This window comes from Ptychodera flava, chromosome 12 (assembly GCF_041260155.1).
Source record: "Ptychodera flava strain L36383 chromosome 12, AS_Pfla_20210202, whole genome shotgun sequence".
NCBI classification, from domain to species: domain Eukaryota; kingdom Metazoa; phylum Hemichordata; class Enteropneusta; family Ptychoderidae; genus Ptychodera; species Ptychodera flava.
This window is the reverse complement of record NC_091939.1, coordinates 24211518-24238812: the sequence shown is the minus strand read 5'-3', so window position 1 is coordinate 24238812 and position 27295 is coordinate 24211518. Positions and strand designations below refer to the sequence as shown.

The window sequence follows — 27295 nt, the reverse complement described above, 5'->3', positions numbered from 1 at the left end:
GATCGTTTTCCTTACCATATGCCTGCTACATATGACGACATTGACAATATCATAAGCATAGTGTTCTTTATAGTTGCCTTGATCAAATCATTCCCCTACATAACCAAATAACTTATTTCACTAAAAGAGACGTTATGTTCATCAAATTGTACCGATACTTTAAAGGTCTATTAGCTCTGACTTGTAATATATTTTCCATAAATTTTATCTGTTTTAAATTTTGAAAATATATCCATCGTTCTGTCACATTCATAGTATTCAATTTTTCGCACAAGCTGTATTATGCACGTACAATACCAAATGTTACAGTCGACGGATGAATTCGGGGTCGAATTCTTCGATATATCTGGCCGTTCATCTTGTATCGCTACACACTATGCACTGTTTTTACAAACGCTAATATTTAAAAAAAAACTGTAGGAATCAGTATAAGAACCTATTTTTGTTTCTACATAAAAAAAAACGGTATTGGCGAAAATGCATCATGTTACTGGTTGTCGCGATCTAAGGTTATCAGATTGACACATAAATGTTTCTCGCCCACTTTTAAATGCGTTGGAGACAATAATTGACGTAGCGTAGATAAAGCGGAGGCTATTTTATAATTTGTTCCGCATGGGCTACCTTCCCCCACTTGAATTCAACCGAGAGTTTGGCCGAGGAGACGGATTTTGACGATGATAGGCCGAGGCTGGATGCGTATCGCCGAGAATTGCCTGTTATATGTCACCACAGATATTTTGATGGATAGTCTAATGGAGCGTCGTATAGTCATGCTACCACCGTCAAAAAGACAACACACACTCTTGATAAAAGGCGATCGTGATAACACTACATTTGTTTGGCATTGGTGACATGTACACGAGACAGAAGTTTTAACATGAATGTGCGGGGACGCGATTCCACCACCGCGAACATCTATTGTATCATCCGTCTTGCATATCATATATTATGTGTTTGCACTTTAGGACAATCACTCTGTACAAAAAAATTCAAAATAACTGTGCATATATTTGTGCATATATGCGCATCACGTCCTTAGACTGAGCTCATTAACATGTGCATGTTATTTATATACGCTGTGCACGTTTTTTATGACCAGCACTAGTCCTCTTTCTCAGCGGAAAATACATCGGATAATTACACCGAGAGTACACCTGTGTGTTTGCAGACCGATTCACTCTGACTCGTCTGTAACGCCAATGTAGAAAACAGCTCAAACAGAAGCCGACATTTCTCGATCAGTTACACAAAAAGGTAAGCTGGTATAACTTAAATCGATGTCTGCATTTCCTTCAAACTGCTGTGACGTCTTCTCGATGAACATTCACATTTTTGGACAAAATGTATGATGAAATTTATAGGGCATATTTATATATATATAAGTGTGTGCACGCTTCGCATAAGTTGGACGTCTCTATCAGAACAGGCAACCGGCCATATTGATTGCTTGAGCGGAAAACGGCAACATGTAACTGTAGAAAGAATTTTTTTTGAACCGGCTGATAGGAGCAAAGACAAGTAGGCGTGAGGCAGGCACGAGGACAGACATGCAGACAAAAGGGTCGAAACGGACATAATGTGTCGTAACCAAGCCTATGCAATCCTTTCGGCCGCCTAAAACGGACTGAATAATGTATTTGTATTATCATGAACTTGCACTGACCCAATATCTGAATTTGCTTAACATTTGCATAAATCGTATACCAATCGAGTAAAGTCTTTCGAAAAGCTGTCGTTACTGCCCAAATCTATCTGATCACACACGAGGCCGTAAGTATCTTCGCTCCACTAGTGGCTTTCCTATTACGTTATCGCATCACGCGTTCTTCGTTTATAAATTTGTTGATGTCACTCAACTATAATGCAGAACACGCGGCCATAATCTAACCTAGGGAATTGGCCTTGGAAAGTTCAAGTGCAGGCCCAAACAGTTAGAAACTGCTCGGACTACAAACGTTACTTTATCTTACACATGAAATTGTATTCAATAATATTTTCACTGACTCGACATTTTATGTCCTGTGTCCGTTTATCAAGCCAGTCTATTACAGGAAAAGCAACCAGTTTATTGCCATTTATAGTAATAATCCCTAGTGCGGTAAATAGAACCTGGTATTAAGTGATCTAAGTAATAGTCCTGTAAGTGTCTAAGGTCATCCGATCATGCCACAGAGGACGCAATATTGACAACAATACGTATTTCGTCATAGAATAGTCTACAGGCTCTGCTGCTGCTGATTTTCGATGTACAGCCACACTCAGCGAATGCTGTGAATCCGACAGAGAGTGAACATTGCAGAAAGAGTGCACAGTGGAAAACCTCAAAACAACGAATTCATCGCACAGTAACGTTTGACTATCTGCAACAGTAAATAAAACATTTATCGAATGAAAGCTGTCATGGTCGACTGGATTATCACGTTAGTGATATGCGATGTTTTTACACTGACAAAAGATTCTCCATGACGTAAAAACGTTATTTTTTCTTTACTGAACTTACATCAATGGATGCTGCTCAAATTTAATTTTCAAAGTTCTCGATATTTTTCCTTGTTTGGTGGACAGTTAAGGTCAACATCTTACGCAGGTACTATCGTTTAGAATTTCTTACACCCAGAGAGAGAGAGAGAGAGAGAGAGAGAGAGAGAGAGAGAGAGAGAGAGAGAGAGAGAGAGAGAGAGAGAGAGAGAGAGAGAGAGAGAGAGAGAGAGAGAGGCAGACAGACAGAGACAGACAGACAGACAGACAGACAGACAGACAGACAGACAGACAGAGAGGGCATCGATGCAGCATTTGCGCGTCGGCTTGACCTGCTTGATTCAAACTTTCCTTTCTCACTCAAGACATCCCGAGTCACTCGAGAAAAGTCCATTTTCTGAAGAAAAATGACGTACGAAATATCTTGACGCCGACTCAAATATCCCGGGGGAGGGGAACACAAACGTCTCATGATGATGAGTACACGTAGGCGGAACAAAAGTAAACCTTATTAATTTTTCACAATGATATCGCAAGTTCATCCATCATAACCTTTCAGCTCGATCATTGACATTTGTGCATGGTCTCTTTTGTTTATGCTAGCGCTATGCGAACTCCCATTTATATACATACATATATATATATATATATATATATATATATATATATATATATATATATATATATATATATATATATATATATATATATATATATATACACACAAAATGTATACAATGTGCCCTCCCGGTTAGCACCATAATGGCTTTATGGCAACCTCTGAACTTGGGCACAGAGCGTACGGTTATATTATATATATTATATATATATATATATATATATATATATATATATATATATATATATATATATATATATATATATATATATATATATATATAAAATAAATTTTTCAATTGACTCAAAAGTTTCCTGAAATCTCTTATGTTGGAGGGCACGTGTTTATGTTAATTGAGAACGATGACGAAAATAAAATACATGTATGTTTAAAAATATGGGAGAACAAGACTGACGTGGCAATCACAAGGACACAGATATTCGGACCCTCAAACTTTGAGAATACTCTTTTGATCTTGCACATGTGGGGGCTCGTTTTGAATCTCTCTGAATAAAGGAAGTTTTCACAAGCTCACTTTTGTGAAGAGCCAGAATCTAATTTTCCCTCGCAGAGTTAACACAGGATTTGCGGCCATTTTGCGTTTCAGGAGTCGCTCAGATAAAATATTGGGTAGTTTATTTCTGTATGATGACGCCTGATTTTTATTCTCAATTTCGAAGGGAATGGTTGAAAATTTCCTCAGGGAAAGTTACAGCAAAACAAGTATTTCTATTTCGATGCACGTGCTGCCTTGATGGGAATTCAACAAAATTTTCAGTAGAATATGTGAAATTATTGGAGTGCTGTTCATAAAATACCAATAATTATGCCTGGATACACTATACAGTAGAGATATTATCAGGGACGCTCGACGCTACGTAGGCCTGAGAATTACGTCGACGACATGCTTTATCGCTACGAAACATGTGATAGGAATATGATGTTACTAGGCGCATCTAGTTCACGTCCGTTCATTCACCGTAGACTAAATTATTTATACGTACCGTCACTTGAGGGGTATGAAGTTACAGTCTACTGTCAGGAGGTATAGACAGACAAACCTGCACAGAATGTGACGTGAATTGAATTTTTACATGTATCGCTATCCTTGCAGGAAAAAGAGAAAGATAATCGAACCTTCAAGCTTCTCTTTGGTCTTACAAGTTTTTAGTATTGCAAATATGAAAATTACCGAATCAATTATATTAGATTGAGGTTAACTTTCCGGTCGCTAAATAACGCGAACGCGCTGCGTTTCGATCGTTGAAAATCGACGTAGACAAATTTCGACTCGCGGCTCTCTCTCCTACGGAACATCTTTGAGACAAAAGGAGAGATTTGGACGTGATAAACGACTGAGGGATTTCTGAAGATATTGTCACCATGCAAGAAGAAGATTCACATCAGAGTGAACTTAAAGTTGGGGACACTTTCTGTATTTTTATTAGAATTCTGCGTGCTGTATATAATTCATGAAAGTAGGCAATATTGCCCGGGGAAACACAAAATAATTAAGTCTTCTTTGATTTCATGTCTTGGCTATTCGTTCGTTCATTTTCTCGGTGTGTGGTTTTTAATACGTGTAAACCCTTGAATCACGATGACACTGGAATTAGTTCCCCTTCGACGCACTTCCCTCTCTGCTTCGAGAGGCAATTTGTTTAGTGGAAAGCTTAGTAGCATGTGGGATAATTGGTATCGCAAATGTACGTCATGCTTTGTCAAGCATATTTATGGAATCTTGCTTTTTCAATGGACAGTGGACATTCAATTCTTTTGAGCAAATAATGTCGCTGGTCTGAGAGTGGGCGTACAAAACGTGGAAAATGTGCATGTAGATTTTGGGTTCTTCAAACACAAGTTACCTCCTGGTGTGATTAGTTTTTCAGCATCGTATGTCAAGATCTGTACCTTTTCATATCCTGGTTGAGGGAGCAAGGGGCCGTCGATCATGAAAGCTGACCATTAGAAACGTAATCCCTTAGTTTTGTAGTCAACCCCCCCCCCGAACCCCCCCCCCCTCCCAAACTCCATGGCTAAAGGTAAACTGTGTTGTGTATTATGTGTGGAGAATACCAACCTGTGTTTCACGCCTTGTGCAAAATCTACACATAAACACAAACTACACATTTACTATGTTTCAACGTTCCAAGTAGTCTGTATTCTTCTATCGGAGTTCACTTTTTTTAAGTTGTTGTAATTTTTGCCACTTTGTTTCTCGGTATACGTAGAGCTATTCTGCGTCGGAGCTGTATAATCACATATTTAGTTGATTTCCACACGTTTAAAAACCGCACTCGAGTACGTGTCCCGTGTTTCTATTGTCATTATTTCTCTTTTTATTATCTTTTCTCTTCTGTTACCTTTCATGGCCTGATTTCATTATAATTTTGCTTTATTTTTCAAATTGTTACATCAGAATCCCGATTGCGATTTTGACACACGCAAAACGAGTTTGGGTCTTGCCTCTGACCTGAATTAAGGAATTACGTTTCTTGTGTGTCAGCTCGACGGCCCCCTAACGCCATCAGCGTAGACATCTTTTAGATACTACTTCTCTTCATGCAATGGCTGAGTTCTATAACTCCTTGACGGTCGATCTAATGCACATCCGCCTCGGGTCTCTGTCATTGGTCGCTCGGTAGAGGTCAGCGGGGAGTTCGGGATAGGTACATAATAGCAGCATTTTAGCAATTCGAAAACCGGCGTGCGCCGGACCCCAACCTCGTATACGCGGTGAAGTAAACTGTACAGACACCAGAGATAGAATGTGTGTTCCCTTCACTTTGTAATTCGTGGAATGTTAGTTCATATACTTTATTGCTCACTCCGATTTTTTTGACCACGATCACAAATAATTTAATTTATCATTTTAGGACGTCACGGCTACAGGTTTTACATCCGAACTTCAATTTTCTGAGTACCCCTGTCTTTCGTATTAGGCGTTATTGAATAAAACTTTCAGGTAAAAATTTAAGGCCCCAAAAAGATCGTTTCTGGTCACCGCGCGAGTCATTTCAGAACCTGCGCGTCATGGTTTGTTTTTTGTTTTGTTTTGTTTTGTTTTGTTTTGTTTTTTTTGGGGGGAGGGGGTTACATACTCATTAGTACAGCTATCATCGATATCCCTGTTTGCACGTCCAAAAATGCTAAAACGAAAACGGAAGTTTTTTATTATGCATCCAGTGATAAAAGACAATAACTGTTGCATCAATAGTGCCAAAACAGCATTGTTAGGAATAAAAAGAAAGGAAAAAAAAGAAAACCGCGTCGCTGTGTCACTTTTGCTGAATGTCAAGAACCAGAAACAAATTATTTTTGGCCTAAGCGGATGACAGTTTCCATTGACTCCTATTTGTTGGTTTGATGAGCGAGGATGGCATGAAAACCTCTAGCTACAAAGTAGCGACGCAAATGTATGTGCCACTTGACGCCTAGTAATGACTAACAAGGCAATTGACAATCTTAAAATGCACAACTGTTGCAGTGAACGGCTAGGGCCATGATATTATACTTGTGAATACGAATAGTTCCCGTTATAGAATTAAAGGGTTATAGATATATTGATGGTCTCGGGGAAGCGGGACCCGCCTTCTTGTTATGACATTTGCCTTCGGGCGATTACTCAGTGTTTCTTATTACGTCATTTTCACGTGACCACAGTCTCTCCTCTATACTTTGAGTAATGAAAACACTCTTGGAACAGCCAATCAACGGCAACATTTTAAGTGTTCGGCCTTTTTTAATTTCTTGGGCGTATTATGCTATTGTCACCTCTCCAGGGTCCCAATGTTGTGTTACGACATTTCAAATACGTAATTTGTAATTATATTGATAGTGATTCTTTCTGACGTGCGATAAACGTTCCGTCGAGGGATATATTATGAAGCGACACGATAAATCTTGTCACAACATACAGGTTATCAGTATCACATAGAATGTTTGTCAATGTTGCATCGCGTGTATAATTTTTAAGATGATTTTTTTTTCAAAAATGTGTCGAGCGACACGGAGAAGATTGCTTTGTGACCTTGCTGCTTTAATTACAGGCTCACTGCGGCTGGAAACATACATCATGTAGCGATGATGCCTCCGGCCTTGGGACTTTTTTCCTCTATCATTCCGGCAAGGTTCTAAAGTTCTTAATCTTACGTCGACTCAGATTGCTCTAAAATTTTATGGGGTTTTTGCGGGAAATTTACTTACTTCCATGACCAAATCGTTGATTCGCCGCGATTACCTGATAAACTAAGACAAGATTCACATTTATACATCTTTCCTATAGATCACACAACACGGGTCAGACTTGGGTTTCTTCGCCGGAGTGTTTGGCACAGATGTTGACACTGCTACAGATAAAGCGATACCTCTGCCTCGCTCATTTTCTCACACGACGCCCATCAAATGATATCAGTGTTTGGTAATACGCCTGCGAGTGCTCAGCTTGCTTGGGTTATTGACAAAGTCAATGTTCCACCTTGATTTTGAGGTCATGTGCTGCATATTCTGTTCTGATGAGCTTGTTTAATTGAATCATTTATAATTTCCCTTCGACTCTGCTTGCATGCTGTTCGGAGAGTGCGCTGACTTTCAACACTGAACAAAGCTGGGTGCTCTAAAAAAATGCAACTCCAAAAAGGACGTAAATACTGTGTACGGGAGATACAACAAATCAAGCCGTCAAATTCATTCCCTTGGATATCTAAAGAGGCTTCGCATTCAAACTGTCAATATCAAAACATCTAACATGTAAGCGCAATTCAATGTTCATTAATGTCAAGTTTTGAAGGGAACTTTGAAATCTGAAATTGTCTTTGGCAAAGCAGTGTTGACTATCTGCTCAGTATAATTGTCCGTAGAGACACTGAGTTAAAGAAGGTCGCGTTTGAGGGCTAAATCAGTCTTTTCACTGTCCAGAACTCACTGTAGTTTTGTCACAGTACCCACATAGGTATAATGCAAAAACTACGGAGAGGTTCCGAATATGTTTCTGTCTTCTAAACCAAATCCAGTGGGGCCAGGACACAACGTTGTCCCGATAGGCAAACTACGACGGGTTCAATATATTCAAGTAGCGCGGTACACGTGAAAAACGAGCATGTATTTGTTATGACAAAATTGAAGCTGGGTAGGCGTCAAGCATTGAACATTGATCCAAGAAGAATGCGGAAACAAGATGACCATCTCTATCGGAACATTTCATTGAACATGATCGGAATACCTTTAGTTAGGTGTAATTGCAAAATGAATTAGAAGGAGCCAAATCTATACACTTTCATTAATTCTGCTCTGTTTTCAAGCCTTTTAAGATTTAACGGAAATTGTTGTTACAACTTCGTCACAATTTTTATGCATAAAAGCTTACCGCCTCACGCAATTATCCTAACATAGTCCCAGTGACGTCGTAAACAGCATACACAGTCGTCCTACTGTCCGTGATAAAAAGATTTAAGAAGAAGGATATGGAAAACAATTGATAGGATAAATGGGTTGATGAAAATGCGCTGTGTATAACGGGGGGAGGGAGGGTGTTTTGTAGGGAGACTGTCCTTCGGAAGTCTGATAGATACGAAGCGAGGTAGAGCGGAAATATATACAAGAAAGATTATGAGTGATGAAAACCAGACTTCGAGGCGTTAAATCGGAAATGGCCAGGATATAGACAAGGCTTGCGTTTAATTAAGAAACTTAAAAATTGCGTTGAACTTTGCTCTTAGGCAGTAGGTTCCTATAGAAAGCAAAAGAATTAGACTTTTGCAAATACCTTTTTTTCAAGGAAACTTTCAACCATACTCTTATCAAATCGAGAACAAAAATCAGGGCCCACTGTGCAAAGTTTGGTATTAGATAAACAACATTTACCGATATTTTTTAAATTTAAAATGGCGGCCATTCCTGTGTCACAGTAACTCTATAGGGGAAAATAATAAAATTTTTCAATTTTCTAAAAACTTAGACGGTGAAAATCGTAAACTTTGGACTGGTTGTAGATTTACTTGTTATTTGCTTCTTTTTGCTTTTGTAAATTTGTGGGGGCGCGTTGCATTGCATGACTCTCGTATCTTCATAATTTGACGTATCACTAAAATAACTCCCCCGTACTGAACGTTGTTGAATGAATGAAGAAAAAATGACGGGGCATATGGATATCCTTACCATATAGTCAGAATACATGCAAATGTCTCATTTGAATATTATATACGGAAAATCGCGCAGTAGTGATTCTGCAGTAACGCTGCTAAAATTCATAGCCCGCCAAAAACATTACCTTCCCTGTAATAAAACAGCTTTCACCAGACACCTGACGTCACGATCGAGATCAATTACTTTCTTAATGCCATCACAAACAATTACGGATAATTGAAGAAAGCCTGGATCGAAATGGCAAACAATAAGTAATGAAGTAAACGCATGATTAAACTTTATCGAAATTTCTGTGACCACTGAAAACCCGCCATTAAATATAATACGGACGAAGTCGTAAACGTGTATACATATAAATTTGATTGATTAAGTCGGAACGAGAGTGTGTATACCACTTATGAAGTTAGCACATGAACCTGGTATTGTTCATTAAATAATCCCAGGCACGAGGAAAATTCTACAAAGAGAAAGAGACGGAAACCTTCATAAATATCAACCAAATTTGATTAAATCAAAATAAAGTGTTAATACTATATTTATGAGGTTCTTGAGTTGACATATTACATTTGATTGAAATCTAAGCCATTTGGACAATGCTTCGATAAAACATAGTTGGACGGCACTGTAACCTTTCGTGATAGTTACCAATAAAACGTTTATATACAAAATAAATCCTTCATCAATACAGACGTGACTGATAATGCCGCAATATTTTGTGATAATTCATTGTTATCATAATTGACTGAAATTTAAACCACTGGGACAATTCTTCAAGTGTGGTTGTTCAAAAACAAAGCCTTGGGCGCTCGTTTATATAACTTAAGACTATTAACGTAGCTAAAATATATTGTTGATGTCGTATTTGTTTTATACAAAGATGTGCGTAAAATACTCTACAATGTAGGCAGTTTAAAACACGAGTATTCGTGCCAAGCGGCCAGTATGTTTTGTCTGGCCTGATACAAAAAAAAGAGGCAAAAGGGTCAATAGTATAACATTGTAAAAATAATCTTTTAACACGTCGATCGGGATCTATTCTTACCCAGTACGAAATTTATTTATTACTCATCCAACAGGCGAACCCAATTACAGGATGAGGTACCCATAACCCACTCCCAATGGAGCACTGAGGAGTAAAGTGCCTTACTCAAGGGCACAACACCGTGCTGGAGTCTCGAACTCACCACCCTCTGACAATGAGTCCTTTACTCTGGACCTACCGGGTCTCAAACTCACCATCGTCCGATTGTTGGTCCGGTACCCTAACCAATGCCCCACGTTGCCTCATCCTACCACATCCTACAAGGGAAACACCTGGCATTTTGCTACTTTAATTCAGTTATTACCTCCCGAGCAAAGACCCGACACAATCTACCGATTATAGTGTTTTCCATCATGTGTAAAACCCGGTCCCTGTATAAAGTTTTCATACCTTTTTTTTCATATTTCTCTTTCACGATATCAACATCATCGCAAATGCGTGTAATTGGTCGTCTACTTGGAACATATCTTTGTGAGGCGCACTTTTTCTGTTGATATTTAAACTCAGCCATGGACATTAATTCAACTATACAATGCCGGAAAGCACCACCAAATAGACGTGAATGCTGAATCGTAGAGCCAAATACTGTGTATATCAACACGGTAAGGGGAGTAGACATATATATATATATATATATATATATATATATATATATATATATATATATATATATATATATATATATACTGTATATTGCATAACGTCTGCCTGACAGACAGGTTGGTATTCCCCATTCACAATAAACAACACGCTTTTCCTGTAACAAATATCCCATTAAGGACTTTCAGTTTGTTTGGGACGAGAGTTGAAACAAAAAATGGGTGATACTATAACATTCCTAATGAATCAGCTTCTATGATGGGTGACCCTTATACAGTTCAATGCAGAAACACGTTTTGGAGAAATACACAAATAATACTCGTATTTCGACATAATCATCTCTGCAAACTGTAAAATCATTAAAAAATTATGAGAGTAATCTTTCTACTAATACGTGACTGGATATTCATCCCGCGGGATTAGCGAGAAAGATTAGGGGGTCGATGGATCAGGTGTCAGCGATTTAAAGTAATTTCATCGTCAATTTGTCTTCGTTTTCATCTATGAGGAATCGTGAAGTGCCAATTGATGCGAAGGGGAACCGCAGAAAAGCCGCTTGCTTCCGTTTCAACAATCATTTGTGCTGCCGTTTCTTCTTTTAAAGCTTCGAAACATTTTCCGTTTCTGACGTCGACCACAACAGCGGGTTTTCTGTTTCTTTTCCGACAGGGAACAGGACGCTGTCGAGGTAAATAGCACCATCAAGTCACGTGACTCAGCCGAGGCCACTGTCACCTCGGCGAATATTTCTGGCCGAGCAGACGACAGCGGACGAAGCGTTGGCACACAGGTTGAGTGGAAATTTCATCAAGATGCCCGAAGTGCATAGAAGTGTCGTCGGCATTGCCGTACTCTTCATCGGGCTGCAGAGTGAGTATAAGACATTGCTACCCCTCTTGGGTGTTCATGTGTCTCTCAGTGTGAAATGCAATTGTTGCAGCAGCTGAATATATGTATATCCCAAGACATTTATACAAGCGATGCTTCAGTGTTCAAATGTAACGTACACTTGACCGATGACTCCCTTTCACATCAAATCACTGTGTAGGAGATTTTTTCGCGAGCTGTGCATTGAAGGCAGAGTCGTAAAAACAATGGATTTCTGATGTGTTGAAAACTTAGCCTGCCCAATTCCTTCTTCGGACGATTCATAAGTTTCATCAGCGGTAAGAGCTCACGTCTCTCGTGGATTCGTCTGTTATGCGCGCCATGGGGCAGGCTATCTGGTCAATGGCAGTGTGCCCACGGGCTTTTCGATACATTTTCTGTGCCTTGTCGGTCAGATGTGTTGTAGATGTTAGAGTCCCCAATAACGCTGTCATTTATGACATGATATCAAACAATAATTATAGTTATCCGTGCCGACGGATTCGAAAGTTTCATTTTTTTTCCGGTTCTCTTGCATCCCACTTTTGAAATTGATATTCATAGTTGAAGTCAAAATCATTCATGTTGTACCACCTATACGCGTTTGCTAGCGGTCTGGATTCCTAGCCGGAACCTAAACTGTCACCGTCATGTCTCGCTCCTTCATAACATGACGTTTTGAGATCTCGAAAGCCGAAATAGAGTGATTTGAAGTTACAACATTAACCAACAAGTCTAATTTACGGGCGTGTCGCTGCTGTTTTATTTTCTGTCCCAAACGATGAAGTGTGAAATTAAATGAGGATATTATAAAAAAGGGTACACAAAACAAAAACTGTAATGCATGTGGGTTCTCAGCCTCGCTGCTGTTTTTACCCCCGAGCATATTTTCAGTAACTGACAACAGCTGCGTGGTATTTTCGGTCCTTGCATTACATGAATCCTAGCCAACAATTTCAATCGATAAAATCAGTCCATGTACGCCACAAATTATGTATTCGCGCGCAAATAATCCCGCGGTTTTTTCGGCTGCTTATTACGAGAGTTTGTTCACCTTTGAAGCCGTGTAAATCCGTCTACTCCAGAGCATCTTTGCTTCGATGTGGTCATTATTTGTCATGCAAGCCTGTTTGGCACATGATGACAACAATAATTTTCTCTATACACGTGAGCTAAAAATAAAACACGGGAACACAGTTTTCTATATAATTATGTTGCAGTTTTCTATATCGGGTGATCTTTGTTCTGTTAATTATCTGTCAATCAGTTCAAAAACAATCGCAAGAGATGAGAGTTGCGAAAGTGGACATCATCATCTTTGATTAACATCAATGAACCTCTGCGAATCTGTTTTCTATGATTGAAAAAGTATTTAATATTTAATGGCTGTGTTGTGTGCTGCCAATGATTAATGTAACTTCATGAGTAGCATGTCACAGACAAGGCTCTCCGAGGACCGCGTTTTAAATGACGACATCGGCAACTTACGTCAGGCTCAGCTGGGAGTTTTGTTGGACGATGCGTCCTGACAGCAAAGTAGACTAAAACGTTCGTATATCTTATTTGGCTATGACGTTGTCACGTAATTCCCACCATTTTTCTGATTTAAGCTTAGTTTATATACCCTTTTCGTTCCTTTTTTGCTTAACAAAGCTAAAGAGAGCTCGCGAGAAACCTGATATGTCGCATCATGTGAATTGTTTTCGACCCCATTTGCGTTTCCATCACCTGTCCATCCTTTTGTCTATCACTCTGTGTCTGTCATTTTGTTTGTTTTTGATTCCGTCGCCGTCACCTTTCCCGCCTCTTTGTGCACATCTGTGTGTCAGAATCTCTGTCTGTTTGTCCGTTTTTCACCTGTCGCATTCTCTCTATCTCTTTCCGCCTGCCTGTCTGCCGGTCAGTCTATCTGTCTGCCTGTGTCTGCCCCTTTCTCGTCTTTTAATCATCAAACGGTTGAAAAGTTGGAACGTTAGAGAAGCTGGGGTCGTCATATAAAATACTTTACTACGTTCACACTACAGTTTAGGTCGCCTCTGAGTCGGCCCTAGTTTTATAAAAAAGACAAAGTGAAAATGCTTTGTTGGCCCTGGGACGGTTTTTGGCTGGCCTTATATATGTCGGGTCTGAGGGATGAGTTCCGAGTCGACACACATTTGAGATTAGACCAAAACGTTGTGGTTTGAGTTTGCCCTGGGACCCAGTTGACGCCCTGATGGCTGGCTTAGAGCGAGGTTGATAAGTGACTGGGAGTCTAGTACAGGTTTTACAGGTTGTCGCACAATCAATCAATGATTATCGCTAAGGTGATATGCGCCTCGAAAGTCAAAGGCTTAAACATTTGCTAAAACTTTCCTCAATGAATCTTCCAATCATTTTCTTTCAAAATCAAGAATAAAAATTGGGGTCATCGTGTAAATTTTGGTGCTAGGATAAAAAAAATAATCCGAAAGTTACAGATTATTTGAAATTCAAAATGGCCGCCATCCCTGTTTTATCTCTATGGAGAAAAATAAAATTTTCGATTTTAGGAAAACTAAGATGGTGAAAAGTTATCATTCACCGAGAGCTTTAAACGTACCCCGCGCGCAAGTGGTAGATCAGAATATAATTGATAAAATTTAAAAGCCAGAATATTTGTTCACGAAGCGCGTTCTACCTTAAATTAGAATGAAATCTTCACATTTGGATTTTAAAATATTGAAGTACAAAAAATCAATATGATTTGTGATGTATAATTTTTCGTTCCAATGTATAGTTGTGCCTTAACCTCAAAATTGAAAGTCTTATGATTTTTTTAAATGTTGTGTTTAAAAGTTGGACTTGGATGCAAAAGTTCAGTTTGCATCGGGCTAGAAACACTCAGTGGGGCTTGGGTACTCGAGTAATGAAGCACGAATCAGGGATATCTATGGATGGTATCTATCGATAACGTTGAATATTTCGCTATAGACTTAATATAAAATAATTTTTAGTTTGGCATTCTACTTTTGGCTTCGTCCAATTAATGAAGAAGAAGTGTTGTGAGCCTTTAAAACGTTATTACATAGAATTTGTTTTGTTTTGGTTTTTCTTACAGATGTTGCAATTGCTTCTAACCACTCAGCGGCGCTAGTGATACACCTGCTGGGTAAATATCCGCGATTTATCAGACCTGTCAAAAACGATTCATCGATCACAGTCATACAACACAGAATGACTCCAGTACAGATGATAGAAATGGTAGGTAATTACTACAAAAATAACAGCATCAGGCCCCTCGCTTCCGAGACGACCAGTACTTTTTAAAGTTACTTAAAATTGCTACAGGTACCCATGACTCTCAGCTACGGGTCCAGACTAGCGGGAGTAGTTTAAAAACACTCCTGAACACAGCTAGCGGTACTTTCGTTTTGCCATAGCATTTCTTGTATTGCTCTTTCCTTCAATATTTCTCGCTCAAAACAAACCAGCTTTAAAGGGGGTGTCTTCGAAACTCCGCACAAGGGTCGCATGGGACCCATACGACTTTTGTAATAAGTGTATCCAAGATGCGTTGGCAATAAAGATACAACATCTTCGCCATGATTTACATTTAATGTTGCAAGTATGGTAAATTAATGCATCTAGATATCGTGCATGAACTTTATAGACAAGAAAGTCGCACAGGCGCAGTTCCGACGACCCTTCCCTTTAACGGAGCAGTGATTCAGAAGTAATAAAAGTGTAACCATACAATCTTGTTGAGCTGAATGTACACGTCATCTGATGTCTTAGATGTTATCCCTACGTGTGAGAGCTTTAATAAATATGGTGTTGGAGTGGATAAATGTTCTTTTATGGCGCCTGTAAGCTTCGACCCGGCAAAGTAGTATGCGTCCCGAAAGTGAAAAACTGAAACTTTGCTCAAACTTTCCTCAAGGAATATTTCAACCATTTTCTTTCAAAATCAAGAATACAAATCGGGAACCAGGGAAACAAATTATTAAAGATTTACCTATATTTGAAATTCAAAATGGCCGCCATTCCTGTGTTAACTCTATAAAGAAAAAATAAAATTTTCGACTTTTAAAAAACTAAGCCGGTGAAAAGTTTTCTTACGCCAAGAGCTTTAAAATGAACCCCAACAAGTGGTAGATCAGAAAAACCTTGAAAAAGTTTGAGAGTCCAAATATCTGTCCCCGAGGCGCGTTCTACCTTAAAGGTATACTGTCACCTGTTCCAATTTTTGCCACAGTTACCATGGAAAGAGAAAATCTAACCAATCACAGATTTTAAGCGGGTGGCCGCTTTTTAAAAACAGCGCCCTCACATGGGCATTTTGAATACCAAGGAACGCCCCCTTGACCACATATGGGCATATTTAGATTACAGGTGACTGTATACCTTTAAGTAAACTAAAATGTTCCAGCCGTCTAAAAGGCAAAACTGTGCTAATTTCTGCTTTATAATTATTATGCATGTGGTAGGTTACAGTGAGCTGTTCACTCTCCATCTGCATGATGCAAATGCGATGCAGTGATTGGCTCGGTTGCTTTTTCTTCAAGTTGCTTCGTATTCGTTTTCCCTACGCCAATCCTCGCCGCCAGAGACACGAAAGGGAATCAGTATACAACAAGGACCTGCGCGCCTATCTTCACATAGGATTAATCAGATTGGTTCATACCTATCTTCACTAAGTTGCAAACATCAAAATTGCATGCATTATCATGAACACCAACAATACTTTTGTTCAGTTGTTTTAACGTATATACATGTTTTTTATTAGATAGATAGTAAACGAATGAAAGATAAGTCTTTCAGGAACTATCAGAAATCTCATATACTTTAATACATAGATAAAAAGATTCATACATACATACATACATACATACATACATACATACATAGATACATACATACATACATACATACATACATACATAGATACATACATACATACATACATACATACATACATACATACATACATACATACTGGACAAATAGATAAAAAAGTTATTCGCTCAACTTCAAGCAGTTCTCCAGTTACATTGGCTGTTGTACTATAGAAATGAATGACATAGGAATGAATTTAGCCATTAGTAGTCGGGTGCCGTTTTAAATTCATAAATTAATGCACAATTATTTGTTTATTTCCAGGACGAAAGAAATCAAATCATTTCCCTAAAATGCTGGTTAAGTCAGGTTAGTTGAATATCTTTCAGTTTGTGTGTTTGTTGTTTGTTTGTTGTTTGTTTGTGAGAGAGAGAGAGAGAGAGAGAGAGAGAGAGAGAGGAGAGGGAGAGAGAGAGAGAGAGAGAGAGAGAGAGAGCCAACAAATTTGATAGTGTTTTGGCATGAAAATTGTTATAAGAAGTGCATTTTGTACAAAAATATCCCACTGTCCATGAACGACCTTGTCTCTGTAAGAGCATGTTTCGTTCACAATTAATGATTAACAGACATGAACATAGTATATTTTTGATACATGTAAGTGTGTCTATATCCAATACTCTCGTACCTACATATATATATCCACACCTTCTAAGTAATGTTCACATCATGCTTGAAACTCTGATTGGAAGCTTAGCTACCGTACGCCATAATACACGCTTACCTTATATTTGATTGTATTTCGGTGAGACAATTGGAGTTAAAATAGTACGCACCTCGAAATTAAAAGTCTTAAACTTTTGCTCAAACTTCCCCAAGGAAACGTTTAACCATTCCAGTATATCAAGAATGATTACAGTAGTCACCATGCAAAATTTGGTACTAGGGAAACAAATTACCTGATATCTACTTACACTTGAAGTTCACAATCATGGCCTTCATTCTTCTGTTGACTCTATGGGGAAAATTTCATCGTCGACTTGCACAAAAACAAGCCGACCAAAACTTTTATTTACTCAATGACCTTCAAAATGGGCAGCTTCAAGTGGTGGACCACAAATTTATTTTACATGCAAAGGTTTAGAGGCAGAATAACAGACAGAGAGTACCTGAGGCGCTTTGTACCTTTTGAGGACTGAGTGAGAACCAAAAAATATATAACGCACATCACGTGATTGGCAACACATTTCTCAATTCACAGATCTGGGACGATAATTATCTGGTCTGGAACCCCGAACTGTATAACAATACAACCGAAATAAGAATACCGATCGACAACATTTGGCAGCCTGACGTCACATTGGTTCAGAGGTACGTCTTACAGAGTTCACAAAATCGCAAGTTTTACATTGAGAAAAAAATATGATTTGCTTCGGCAATATGGTAAATTGTAGCTCTGTACCTGATTAAAAGCTCTCTCGGCGATTGGATGAAATTGCAGTGACTTATAACTTCTTATTTGGCCACAATATCTGTGCAACACGGTACACCTATAGGTCTTCTCAGTGAGTTTACTGATCATAATCGCATTCGTTGGTAGTCGAAGTTTCTATGATTGAATACTATCCTAGTTCGAATAAAATATCTACCAGTGAACGTAAGCTGGCCATTGCCGAAGACTTTGTTTTGCAAAAATTGTAAAACCTGATTATCAGAATGCAGAAATTTTTCTTATATCGGTTGAACTTTCCCCCAACTTTTGATTGAGTGTTTGTCATTCACACGCTCCTTGAATTTCGAAGATGAAAAGACCATGCATTTCCAAATGAGAGTTCAATCCCTACATTTGGTTTGATTTGATAGTTGTCTAACTAGGATAAAGTCAATTCGTTTCTCATCAGAAAATAGCTCGTGATAATAACTTATACGGGTGATGTACATGCATCGTGTCTGGTCTATAGTTTAGCTCACAAGTGTTTTTAGTGTGTCAGCTCTATATATAGGTATTAAATTGTGCAACAAGGTCAATCCGAATCCACTTTCATTCCTGAACATATTTCACAAAAAGAAATTATGGGCCGCTTGCACCTTTCATAGATTCGGTAGTTCATTACTTGATTCAGGTCGCAGGTCGCTAAAACACTGATGTCTTTGTTACTGAACATGTCATTTCCACTGTCATTCTCAGCGTTAGTCGCATTGTGCAGAGGCACTTTGACACGGACGTCATCATTTCCAACACTGGCCAAGTGACGGCGCTGCAGCCGTTCGTGTTCGAAGCCACCTGCACAATCGACTCCACCTACTTCCCCTTCGACGAGCAGAAATGCGAGCTGACCTTCAACGCGTTCGTGAACCCTTCCAATCTGATCGACATCGAGCCCGACCCGGCCAGCAACATGGAAAACTTCGTCAGCAACGGCGAGTGGAAGCTGGTCGCCATGGTGGTCCAGAAGCGCTTCGGGTACGATGTCGTCTGCCGGTCCAATTTCTCCGAGGTCTCCTACGTGATCCACCTGAAGCGTCGCTCTCTCTTCTACATCTTGAACATCATGTTTCCGTTTTTCTTGACATGCGCACTGGTGGCCGTCTCCTTCTATCTGCCATCGGAGTCCGGAGAAAGAATCACCCTGTGTGTGACCAGTATCCTGGCGCAGTTTGTCTTCCTTGAGATAATCACGCAACATATGCCACCGAATTCCCAGAGTGTTGCCTATGTTCGTAAGTATGCGACTCTATAATTGGGGGTGGGGGGGTGGGGGGGGGTGGGGGGGGGTTTGAATGCCCCCGCCATGTTCAGTGAAGTTCACCATAATTTTAGTAGCTTTTGGCAGTGGTTTAGCTAGATTTAGGCTACAGTTGATTTGAAAATGAAAATGTAAAGTAACATTCATACTGTCATTTCATCCGAAAATCAACAAGTTGTGCATCGAACGAATGACGGCCATTTTATTTAACTTAATTTTTACCCCTTCACCTGAACGTGCCAGCTGATACCTCCAGCTTTAATCATGCTGTGTACACCTGAAAAAAAATCATATTGCGCCATTGATTATGTGTTTGTTAATTACTTCTTTTTGTAGTCAGAGCGTGGGTGTTTGGAGCATAATTGATAGTTGTAATTTTCCACATTTCTCAAGTTATTTCGATCAATCTGCGAGAAAGTCCACTGTCACGGATTTTTTTAAAATTTTGTTACATCAGATTATTCGTACTCGAGTCCTCTCGTTATTGAATAAAATGAAACACGCAGGCGTTTTACGTAAAACGAAGTCATTATTAAAGGGCAAGTAGCCGTACCCATCGATGATTTTTCCGGTTTCTTTTTGGTTTTTAATGTCAACTACAGTACTGTTTCTTGTTCTAGTCCCTGAAGCATATCGAGATTCACAATATTCAGCTTATCAACTAAGCCTAGTATGTTTGGAATTTGCACTGTTATGGTTGACATTTCGGTGAATTCTACTTCGAACACAAATTCAAATGTAAGCAATAAAAGTTCGTTCTGTATGTATAGTGACCCTGTGTGGGTAAGTTTAATACTGTCCAGTAGATGGTTGAACATGCATTCGGGCATAAAAAACAAGAGTTTGCAATAGACATACAGAACAAAACATTTTGAAAAAAATCACCAAAATCTACTGACAAATGACTAATGCAACATTTCCAGATGGGCTGAGAGGGTGAAGGGTCACATGCAGGCTTTCTTCTGGTAGTTCCAAACAAGTCATTAAAAAGACAGAAGCGCAATATGCAAATTACAAAACCGAACCGACCGTCTAATTGCACTCACGAGTCTTTTATTGTGATAATGATATGCTTAAATTTATCGTACAGGAGGTTTTCATATCTCGTTTCTAACGTACGCTATAGCTGTTCTTGATGCTTGTAAAGCGCGCCAATACCTCTAATTTTTTATTTGCCTTCCGTCTGTTTTGTTGAATACTGGTCCTTGTATCGTCATATAGAAATACTTAAGTGTTAACCCTTTCAGGTCTTAGTTTCCCTTAACATATATAACCTGAATTACCCCTATGTATATTGGTTTAGGCATAGACAGTAGAGAAACTACTGTCTATGGTTCAGGCCTCCAAGAGTTAAACTTGAGACGATGTCTAACCACAGCCAACTTGACATGTGTGTGACGGTCAACGTTATTTTATTGACTATTGACAAAATTTCACTCTGGACTTGAATCAACTTGACTGTCAACAATGACATCGTCCATTTTATACAATAAGTTGAGAACTGCAATAGGGATGCTTGCTGAATTCTATCACATTTTAGGTACAAGAACAAGAAATGCATTCATGAATTATAAACACAGGTTAAGCGCCGCGCACGGCCAGGCAGCAAAACTGTGTGTTGAGACACGGCTCCCTGTAAGCATATCTAAATTAAACAAGTTTCACTTGCGAAATATCTATTTTCAAATTTGATTATTAAATTACAAGAGTTACATAAGCGAACTGTTGACTTATATGGTTAAGTAACTGAAAAATAACATTTTCCCGCAAAATTCATTTCAAACACTAAACATATCTTTTTGTCATTCTTTCTGTATATTTCGAAGTAGTTCCCATTACCTTTGTGTAATGACACCGTATCTTAACCAAAATGATTTGAATATCTTATCAATATTCAAAAAAGCACGTGAAATATTTTTAAAATGCTGAATTATTGTGGTTTTTGAATAAAAATACCATCAATAATCAATATTTTTGTTTCAGGTAACGCTGTTTCAAATCAATTGACCATTTTAGTTTGATTAAACTGGTGTTTAGGGGATGGAATATTTCATTATCTAACTTATGATTTTGGCGGGAAAAGATTGTCTGCTAGTCACGTGACTTCTCCGGATCTGTACTAATTTTGTTCATTCATTCTGACAAATGTACTCTGTCAAAACCTCAATTTATTTCTATTCAAACTTCCTCAAAGTTGATCCCCAGCTACTCTTAAATGTTAAAAGTCTCGGACCCATTCCATAACATCATACATGGAGTGTATTATTGCAACTTCGACGTCACATGATGACGCCTGTCGTTAGATGTGATTTAGCATCAGCAATGTTTTAATCTGTCGCTTTATTACATTGAGTTTACATTTATTTTTATTAAGCAGACATTACCATTTTGCCTTCACCCGTTACAGATATCCCAGTAGCCATTTCCGTTCGAGCAAATCAACTCTCCCATGTCGTCGGCAGCTGTTTGCCCTTACAAATATAATGTTACACCCCCCTGGGAATATTAAACACTTCTTGCCATCTGTTTAGTAATAACTTCTGATCCACACTACGGGAATGTGAACCAAATTACGATGATAATAATCGATGTAGACATTTTAAAAGTATAAAAATTTTATTTCTGTAAATAACACCTGAAAAGAGATATTTCCCTCTGATGGTCGCAGGTGGGCACCTACTAGGTACAGGAGAATTCAGTGCCAGGCCTTACCTCCAGGAGAATACAATCTGTTACAAGTCACTATTTGCTTTGTCGTCTACTTAAATGTGGAATTTAAATCCGGCACGGGCTTATAATTCTTTATCTAAAAATGGCAAACCATTTTAAAAGAGATATAAAGCGATATCATCAAAATATGGAAGGCGTGATGTAGCGTAGGTAATGGTCTGCTAATGGTCCTTGACCCGCTTAAAGGTATACAGTCACCTGTTATCTAAATATGCCCATATATGGTAAGAGGGGCGTTCCTTGGTATTCAAAATGCCCATGTGAGGGCGCTGTTTGTAAAAAGCGGCCACCCGCTTAAAATCTGTGATTGGTTAGATTTTCTCTTTCCATGGTAACTGTGGCAAAATTGGAATAGGTGACAGTATACCTTTAAGGTAGTACACGCCTCGAAAGTCAATGACTTAAGGTGAAGTACAACGAATTACGTCAAAATTAAGTTGTGGTGTCATTTTCTTGAAACTTTGCACAAATATTCTTGGAAGTTGTGCAAGTGCAAAAATGAAAAATGGGGGTCACCACGCTCGTTTCCATGGAAACAGACGTTAAAATGGCGTTGTTAGAAATAAATAAAAATGATATAATTCACTTAAACTAAAGAAAGCAATTATAAAACGCTTAGCAAATGAGTTAATTTTAATAAATACCAAGACTTAAGATCCATATCTATCGAATGTATAGTTTCCATAAGTATCGATTGCAAAATGACGATATCAAAATTATATCACTACATAATTTTCAAACTTTCTTCCTGTCGCTTTGAATGGTGTCATTTTGACCAAACTTGGCGAATAAACTCCTGACATAATACCATTTAGTTTACACTTTTAATAAAAGGGTGTCACCACGCTACTTTTTACAATATCTCCAGGTGAATGGGTAATTTGCGCCATATAAATGGGAGAGAAATGTTAATTTTTCGCTCATATTGAATAAAAACCAGCTTCCTAGGGGGTCAAAATATGACAAGGTTATAGGTCACATGTATTTCTAAGACACTGGGTCAAAAAATTAGGTAAAAGCGCAATTTCAACAATGACAGGTGATGTTAAATACATGCGCTACAAAATAACCCATTTGCGGCAGGCTGGAGTTAAGGATGTACGAGCGGTACGCGCGCGTGGAATTTGTCACTTCCCATAGGATTACATAGAAATTTGCTGGAAAATCAATTCCTACTATTGTCATTTTCATGAAAATTTGCACAAAGCTCAGTCTAGAGAAATAAATAATAGTGATCAAATAAAATGATATGGTCACCGCGCTAACTTTTGAGATAAACAGCATTGAATTATTTCGTCCATAGAAAATGCACTGGTGAAAAAATGCTGACTCAGCATTTTCTATCATAAATGGCAAAATTCATGGTCATGTATCTCAAAAACGAGCGCGGTGACCCCTATATTTTATCACACATTTTGATAATACTTACAAAGGAGAATCCAAAAATCGACAATTTAGAGAAATGACATTACTTTTAATTTTACCAATCGTACATCCTTAAATCTGCGCAGAAACGTTCTAAAGCGTGTGCGCGTCCGAATTCGTCGCCCTTTACCTTAAACTATTGCTCAAACTCTCCTCAAGGAATATTATAATCTCTTTCAAACTCAAGAATAAAAATCGGGGGTCGCCGTGCAAATCTTAGTACTAGAGAAACAAATAACCCAAGATTTACCGATATTTGCCAGTGGAATTCAAAATGGCCGCCATCCCTGTGTTAACTCTATGAAGAAAAATAAAATTTTCAAATTTCGAAAAACTAAGCCGGTGAAAAGTTTTCTTACAACAAGAGCGTTAAAATGAACCCCCAAAAGTGCCATATCAGAAGAGAATTGTGAAAGTTTGAGAGTCCGAATATCTATCCCCGAGGCGCGTCAGGTTTCTCGAGGGTCTATGGGTGCATCTAGATATCGTGCACGATATACATTGTTTGTAAACAATAAACTCGCGCACGCGCAGTTCCGATCACTGTTTCTCTTTAAATATGGCATCTGTGCAACTAAAACCCTGACGCTGCAAACTCTGAGAGATGAGGGAGGTCTATAAACCGGAATTGCTGGCTAAAAAAATTATCAGTCTGAAGTCTTTTTTCCTTTTAATTATTTTGCAGAAAAGTATTTCTTTGCTTCGATTGGTGGCGTTGCTGTTTCGGCCCTCGTTACAGCTTTCACGTTAAATATCCATTTTCAACCACACAATTGTGACCCAGTGCCCGACTGGTTACGGGTCGTCATCTTCCGTTACTGCGCCCCGATAGTCTGCTTGTACTCGTCGCCCAGAAGACAAGAACTTTGCCCTCCACTCTCTCGGAGGAACGAGCGACGGAGGGCAGATCGCCGCGAGAGGTTGGACGGTCTGTGCAAGAGGTGCCAAAGTTCCACCACCAGAAAGACCGTGGTCCAGATAGCCGCCGAGAATGCGTTGGATTTCGCGTGCGTCGACAATGTCGAACAGGAAACTTATAGCGCCGCCACAGACGAGAAGTCTGATTTGCAGATACTGTCGGAATGGCGCGGTGTGGCCAAGATTCTGGACAGGCTGTATTTACTCATTTACTTGGTGACCATCATCAGCATGATTGTTGGGTTTATGATAACTCTCCAGAGGAACGGACCGAACCAAATGCACGACATGTAAGGAAAACAAGACATTTTAATTCAACATGTTTGTTCACAGAACAGACTCCTTGACATGCGCAGTAATGCCAAGACACCATTAAGAACAGGACTGTAGATCGTATGACTTAAGTCTTGAACATGTTAAGACATTGTCGGTGAAGTGTGTGACATATCTTGTTATCATTCTTAATGAAACCTGTAATGTATAGTTGGTATGGATGAAGCAATGCCTTTTCAATGGAAAAAATGCAAACAAAACTAGAAGGTACCACTCTTTCATTTTCGCTCTATCATTGGAGTCGTAACTGTATCTCCCATGATGACGTGATCTATAGTTATCTACCGCCTGACAGATAAAGGCCTGAAAACAGCCGATAGCGTACCGCCACGTACACTTCCGTCGGTGGGAATTAAGTTGATACTTAAAGTTGAATGAATCCTCACCTGAACAAAAAATGCAAACGCTCATGAAATTGATGGATTTCTATACATCCACTTGTTGAAATTTTGCCACAGTTATACCATGGAAAGAGAAAATCTAACCAATCACAGATTTTATGCGGGTGGCCGCTTTTTAAAAACAGCGCCCCCACATGGGTATTTTAAATACCAAGGAACGCCCCTTTGACCATATATGGGCATATTTAGATTACAGGTGACTGCATGCCTTTAATAGTCAGAGTTAACATAATTATGACTAGAGCAAGATCGGAGACGTACAATAAATACGTTTCTTTTTCATTTGTTATGTCGACGTCTGAAAAAGTTAATTTTGTTGCTGATGATTAACTTTCTTCTCGGCTTCAGTCAGAATTATATCAGTGAATGTACTAACCTGAAATTGAAATCTTAACTTTCTTTCCCACGCATGCGCTGTCTTTACACTGCATGAAAACCCAATAATTCAGATAAATTCACATTAATGAGTTGCCTGTATTATAGAATAATACACATGAATTCACATGAATCCACATGAATACAGGCTTGCTGAATACAAAAAATGGATTCTTGACTGTATTCATCTGTATATGCACTTTTCAGCTAAAATACAGGCAATAATCCATGTTAATACAGTAAGTATTATTGGGTTTTCATGCAGTGTCTTTATATACAAAGTATTAATAAATGTTTTTATATAAAAAACTGCTCTTCTGTCGCTTCATCAGATTGGTATAGAATTGAATATCTCTCGATGTGATCGTGTTCCAGTTGTCTACAATATCTTACGAGATCGCCCAGTAGACTTTCGGTTGGAATTGATTTTTTTACTCAGTCTCCATCGTAATTTATGTGAAAAGCAGGAAATAATTACGATAATAACGATTTTATTGATGTTTTAGGTTGAACACACCACAGATATTCGAACAATCAATTTTACAATAATTTTGTTTTACCATTTGTGGGGACTAGTTTCGAATCTCGCGGAGTAACTTACGTTTTCACAGGCTAATTTCTTGTAAATATCGAAAATTGAAAATTTAGCTCTGAGTTAAGATGGCGGCGAATTTTAATCTTTAGTGGTGGAAAATATTAGGTAATTTGTTTTTCTAGCGCCAAATTTTGCATGGGAACCCCTATTTTTATCCTTGATTTTGAAAGGGAATGGTTTAAATCTTCCTTACGGAAAGCTTGAGCAAAAGTTGAAGTTTGTCAATTTCGAAGCACGCACTACCTTAAAGGTATACTGTCACCTGTTCCAATTTTGCCACAGTTACCATGGAAAGAGAAAATCCAACCAATCACAGATTTTAAGTGGGTGGCCGCTTTTTAAAAACAGCGCCCTCACATGGACGTTTTGAACATCAAGGAACGCCCCTTTGACCATATATGGGCTTATTTAGATTACAGGTATATACATTTAATGATGCCATTTACTTCAGCGGAAAGACATTCAACTTAGGAAACAACACTGAATAAAAGGGATTCCATGCCAAATGCCCTTGTATTGCTATTCGGAGTTAGCTTTGAGATAAACTCCTGTAAAATATCTGCGTAAAAAGGTTGCTTTTACCATCGAGTCGCCTTCGGCCGATCGTTGTTATCTTGTGTCAAAAACGAATGGAAAATACTCGACATTTAAACGAAGCTGTTTGTATATCTGTCGATAATTAGTCACATTATCATGGCAAGGACGTAGGGAATGCACGCTTTTGTGAAAGTACTAAACGTTTGCCCACTGTTTTCTGAAGAAATTCCTTCACAATCAAGAATAAAAAAATGAGGCACCGCTTTAATTGGACACTTCTAATTACTTCTAATCTATCGATATTTGAAAACAAACTTACCGCCATTTGCAGTGTTCGCCATATGTTTCAACAGATAGAAAAACATAAATTAATTAAAGACGGTAATTCCGAAAATCTGTGTCAGAGGCGATTTGATTGCCGGTCAGCGAAATAAACACAAAAATGGAAAAAAATGGAAAACGAAATTAAAATCTCCTCATGTTGGGATCAGCAAGTGGAAGAGTTGTTTGATATATAATAGGTACTAGTCTGAATACCCAGTTATTCATTCACAAGATATCAGAAGCTTGTCTGTGGTCAACCGCTAGAGGGGGCTATATTGATATGTGAATTATGTATGTATGTATGTATGTATGTATGTATGTATGTATGTATGTATGTATGTATGTATGTATGTATGCATGCAC

The 27295-nt window shown here is 38.6% G+C and overlaps 1 protein-coding gene across 2 annotated transcripts; it reads left to right on the top strand.

Moving 5' to 3' along the window:
• Window positions 1-1100: 1100 nt before the first annotated feature.
• Window positions 1101-26995, top strand: LOC139145464 (neuronal acetylcholine receptor subunit alpha-9-like). 2 transcript variants are annotated; one of them, XM_070716662.1, is made up of 8 exons: window positions 1158-1257; window positions 10794-10888; window positions 11556-11756; window positions 14833-14975; window positions 16875-16919; window positions 17809-17918; window positions 18736-19268; window positions 24135-25778. In XM_070716662.1, exons 3-8 carry the CDS (start codon window positions 11699-11701, stop codon window positions 24659-24661), a joined length of 1416 nt encoding a protein of 471 aa, XP_070572763.1. In that variant the 5' UTR covers window positions 1158-1257; window positions 10794-10888; window positions 11556-11698; the 3' UTR covers window positions 24662-25778. The 2 variants fall into 2 exon arrangements, with proteins under 2 accessions (XP_070572764.1, XP_070572763.1); XM_070716663.1 differs by lacking the exon at window positions 10794-10888 and having other exon boundaries at window positions 1101-1257; window positions 24135-26995.
• Window positions 26996-27295: the final 300 nt, after the last annotated feature.

What these genes read in the sequence shown, in the direction of transcription:
- LOC139145464 (XM_070716663.1), top strand. Translation starts at nt 11,699, where the DNA reads ATGCCCGAAGTGCATAGAAGTGTCGTCGGCATTGCCGTACTCTTCATC. An exon ending in CAGTACAGATGATAGAAATG is followed by an intron (nt 14,976 to 16,874) that starts GTAGGTAATTAC and finishes GTTTATTTCCAG; the next exon opens with GACGAAAGAAATCAAATCAT. An exon ending in CCAGAGTGTTGCCTATGTTC is followed by an intron (nt 19,269 to 24,134) that starts GTAAGTATGCGA and finishes ATTATTTTGCAG; the next exon opens with AAAAGTATTTCTTTGCTTCG.